Source organism: Silene latifolia, chromosome 9, assembly GCF_048544455.1.
Source record: "Silene latifolia isolate original U9 population chromosome 9, ASM4854445v1, whole genome shotgun sequence".
In the NCBI taxonomy this organism is placed as follows: Eukaryota; Viridiplantae; Streptophyta; class Magnoliopsida; order Caryophyllales; family Caryophyllaceae; genus Silene; species Silene latifolia.
The window spans coordinates 43291110-43295724 of NC_133534.1; the positions used below are offsets into that span (position 1 = coordinate 43291110).

At 40.8% G+C, this 4615-nt stretch overlaps 1 protein-coding gene across 1 annotated transcript; it reads right to left on the reverse strand.

Annotated features, from left to right (window-relative positions):
* Positions 1-578: 578 nt before the first annotated feature.
* LOC141600940 (uncharacterized) lies at positions 579-3183 on the reverse strand. Its single transcript, XM_074421197.1, has 5 exons — positions 3114-3183; positions 2633-2924; positions 2063-2585; positions 1425-1965; positions 579-1393 (listed from the first exon to the last, which is right to left on the reverse strand). The coding sequence occupies exons 1-5, from the start codon at positions 3181-3183 to the stop codon at positions 579-581; spliced, it is 2241 nt and encodes a 746-aa protein (XP_074277298.1).
* Between the last annotated feature and the right edge of the window lie 1432 nt (positions 3184-4615).

Sequence of the window (4615 nt, forward strand, 5' to 3'; positions counted from 1 at the left end):
TGTAAGATTAAGCTCGCACACACTTGGGATGATAAGAAAAGTTAACCTCCCTAGGTAGCTTCCTTAAGAGTCTAGACAAAGACCTCCATACAAATAACAAACAGATAGGGGGACAAGGGATCCCCCTGTCTAAGCCCACACTTTCCAGGGAAAAAGCCCTTGACCTCACCATTAATAAGTAAAGAATAGTGGGGGGAGGTCACACATGCCATTATCCAATCAACAAACCTAGTGGGGAAGTTGAGATAAAGAAGACTATCTTTGAGAAAATTCCATTAATGTAATCAAAAGCTTTTCTTATATCTACCTTGAGAAGGCATCTGGGAGTAAGGTAAGCACGACCATATTTGGAAACTAACTCATGAGCCAAAGATAGTGTTATCAAAAATATCCCTATCGCCACAAAGGCAGCCTGTTCGGGGCCAATGATGGAATCAAGAAATGATTTGAGCCTATTAGCAATAATTTTACTCACCACCTTGTAAAAAGTGGTGCAGCAAGCTATAGGTCTAAAATCCTTAACTGTGAGGGGAGTGTCCATCTTAGGAATAAGAACCAACAAAGTGGCGAGAGTCGCTTTAGGAAGATAGCAAGTCCTGGAAGAACTCAAGAACAGCAGACTTTAAAATCGGTCCCAACCACATTCCAAGCATCCAAAAAGAAACCGAGGAATACCCATCTATTCCAGGACTTTTATTCCTATCTATAGATTTAAGGGCATCAAGGATCTCAGGCACCCTAATCTGAGCTGAGCAGGGGTTACCAACATCGTGGGGAAGAGTGTCCTGATGAAATAAATGAGAAGGAAGAGAAGTGACAGGGGAAGAGGAGCCCAACAGATGCTTATAATAGGAAATAAACCCTGCAGAAATCTCCTCAGTTCCAGTGCAGAGGTTCCCATCCTCATCATGAATTCTGCCAATACTATTTCTAAGTCTTCTATCAGCAAGCTTAGAGTAGAAAAATCTAGTACTAAGATCATTAAGCTGAAGGTGCTGGACTTTAGCTCTTTGAAAGAGCACTTGCATCTCAGCCCTCTTCACCAACAAGTAGCCATGAAGCAACTTTTTCTCCAGAGAAATGAGAGTAGGATCCATGGGGGAATTCCTAAGATCATCTTGGCATTGCTCAAGAGCCACCTTACTCTTCTTCACTCTATCAGATAGACTTGTAAAAGAGGTGGTGTGAAGCTTCTTAAGAGTCCTTCTGAGGTTTTTAAGCTTCAGAAACAGAGAAACAATGTGGTTAGCAGAGTACTGAGTACCCCATCCTTCTCTCACATGGTCCTGGAAATGGGGGGACAGAGCCCAACAATTCAGGTACTTGAAGGAAGCTCTGGGAGGATGAGGCAAATCAGCAATATTCACAAGACAAGGGGAGTGATCTGAGACTCCTGCATTAAGGAGATGCAGTGGACTGCATACTGGATAGCCATTGAGGGGAAGCCAATATCCTATCCAGCTTAGCCCATCTTAGGCCATCTCCTTGCTTGTTATTCCAAGTAAAGTGACAACCAGTAGTATGGTGATCAACTAACTGACAAACATCCAAACAAGCACTGAATTCATGCATATCTGCCATTTGTACATGAGTACTCCCAAGTCTTTCATCCATATTAAGAACAACATTAAAATCTCCCATGCACAACCAAGGCACAGAAACCTGATGAGAAATGCCCTGAAGATGATCCCAGAGTATCCTTCTATCCAGTCTTGCATTAAAAGCATATACAAAGGTTACTTCAATGCACTTTTGGGTAGCAATATGAAGCAAAGAACAGTGGATATGCTGAGCAGATTGATGCAAAACAGAAAGAGAAATAAGGGTAGGCTTCCAAACTACCCAAATTCTCCCATTATAGTGACAAGCTGAATTGTGAACAAGATCATACCCAGTAAAAATTCTTCTAACATCCTTGATAGTTGTGTGCTTAACATGTGTCTCAATAAAAGCCCCACAATCTACCTTATTATCCAGCAAGAACTGATGAGATTCTTGCTGTTTTAAGGGGTCATTAAGACCCCTAATGTTCCAGGAGGAGAGAATCATGGGGTGGATCAGCCTCTCCTGGATCCAACTCAAAATCCTCAGAAACAACATCATCAACACTCTTATCACCTTCAGATTCAGTCTCAACATTAACCAGGACAGAAGAGCCAGGTTCAATGAGACCACCTTCCTGAAGCATAGAGAACCTGTTAGACAACTTAGTAGCCACAGTCTTCTGAACTATAGGCTGCTTTGGAGTACCAGTGGGTTTAGGAGACCTGCTAGCTTCAGGAGGCTTAGGGGCAGCAGGCTGTTTAGGCCTGTAAACAGCTTTGGGCTTAGCTGGTCCAGCAGGCTTGCACCTATCCTGAGTGTGACCAATCTTCTTGCAAGCAGTGCAGAAATGGGGAACCCATTCATAAGCCACAGCCTGTAACAAAGGACCTCTATAAGGAGAGTTAATCTTTATAGCTTTAGGAAGCTCCTTGGAAAGGTCAACATCAACCAAAACCCTAGCAAAGGCCAACTTACTCTTGTTAGTAGTATGTTCATTCGCACATATGGGATTCCCAATGGCACTAGCAACCCATCGAGGCCTGCTTTTGACCAAAAACAAGGATCTAGATTTGGGAACAAAACCCACACAGGGACATGGGATACATTCAATTCATCAATAATTGTAGGACTCCAAGGCTTAAACACCAAAGGGAAACCATTAACGTTCCAAGTATCCGACCTAATTTTGTTCATATCCTCAGCACTTGCAAAACGAAAGTAGTACCATCCTTTCGCAAAATACATAATCTCAGGGGTGGTTATATGAGTCCAGTATTTAAACACCAAACTTTCAATCTGAACAAGCGTTGATTGCTTGCCTAAAACCGTACCTACTAGTGTTGTTTGCCAATACTCAACCTCCTTCACAATGTCCTCCTCTTCAATAGTAATGCAGATTTAATCACCCACAGGAACATAGGATAGGTTCATACCTTTCAAGAATTCTTCAAAACTTGAGAATAGGTTTTAGTAGGAGCCTTCGTAGACCCCGACCCCGAAGGAGCGTCGTAAACCTTCTCTTTGCCACTAGAGACAATTTGCATCGGGAACCGCAGAGTCTCATCAACCATGAGAGAACCATCCTCGAAAAGGTGGATTTGGTGGGTCCACAACCCGCGGCGGCCGGCCCCTGGCCATTGTTGCGAGAGTTAGGTCACAATCGCAACAGTCGAGAGGATATAAAATTATTATTATTATTATTATTAATTATTATTATTATTATTATTTATTATATTTATTATTAATATTAATATTAATCTTAATATTATTCGATTCAATTCAAACTCTAATCACTTAGTTGATTCACTCAGCTCCATTCGATTCGATTAGATTTAGCTCAGCTCCATTCGATTCGATTGGCTCGATTCGATTATTTACTCAGCTCCATTCATTCGATTCATTCAGCTCGATTGATTACTTCATTCGATTCGGCTCAATTCACTCGGCTCTAAAAAGTTAGAAAGAACAGGGCCTTAGCTTGGGTACCTAAAAACTGTATCTAATCCTTTCTGCAGGAAGTAGTGAAAGAAAACAATCAATGGTATCTTAACAGTGGATGTTCAAGACACATGACCGGAGATAAAAATCTATTTCTTTCACTCAAGCCGTTCAATGGAGGAAAGGTGACGTTCGGGGACAATAAAAAGGGAAAAGTAATCGGCGTTGGCAAAATCGGAATTTCTAAGTCTCACGCGATTATTGATGTTTATCTCGTGAACTGTCTAAAACATAACTTGCTAAGCATATCTCAACTATGCGACAAAGGTAACAAAGTAGTTTTTCATACTGATAGTTGTCGCATTATTATTGAAGGAACTAGCAATGTTATTCTAGAAGGCCACAGAAAAAGAAATGTTTATATGGTAGATTTAAATGTTGTGCCTACTAATTCTTTCTCATGCATGAAAGTTACTCTTGATGATCCATGTTTATGGCATAAACGCTTTGGTCACATTAGCTCACTAACCTTGAACAAACTCAAGAAGAGGGACTTGGTTGAAGGGTTACCTAAGATCAAGTTCGACCAAGAAAAGATGTGTGACACGTGTGCAAGGTGCAAACAAGTAAGGTCATCGTTCAAACCGAAAAGAGTAGTAAGTACGAATCAAGCCTTGGAATTAGTACACATGGATTTATGTGGACCTATGAAGGTAAGGAGTAGAAGAGGATCCAGGTACGTCTTCGTTCTTGTAGATGATTACTCGAGGTATGTATGGCCTATCTTTCTTCATTCAAAAGACGAAACGTTTGATGAATTTGATTGTCTTATGAAACGTGTTCAAAACAAATATAAGACTAATCTTGTATCTATTCGTACGGATCATGGCACCAAGTTTGACAATCAAGCTTTTATAGAATATTGTAGAGTTAATGGTGTAGGGCATAACTTTTCTGCACCAAGAACTCCTCAACAAAACGGTGTCGTTGAACGTATGAATAGAACTATAGAAGATATGGCCCGTACAATGCTTTTGTGTAGTGGTTTACCTCGTAATTTTTGGGCTGAAGCCATTAGTACTTCTTGCTATATCCATAACCGTGCTATGATCTGACTTATTCTTAAGAAAAC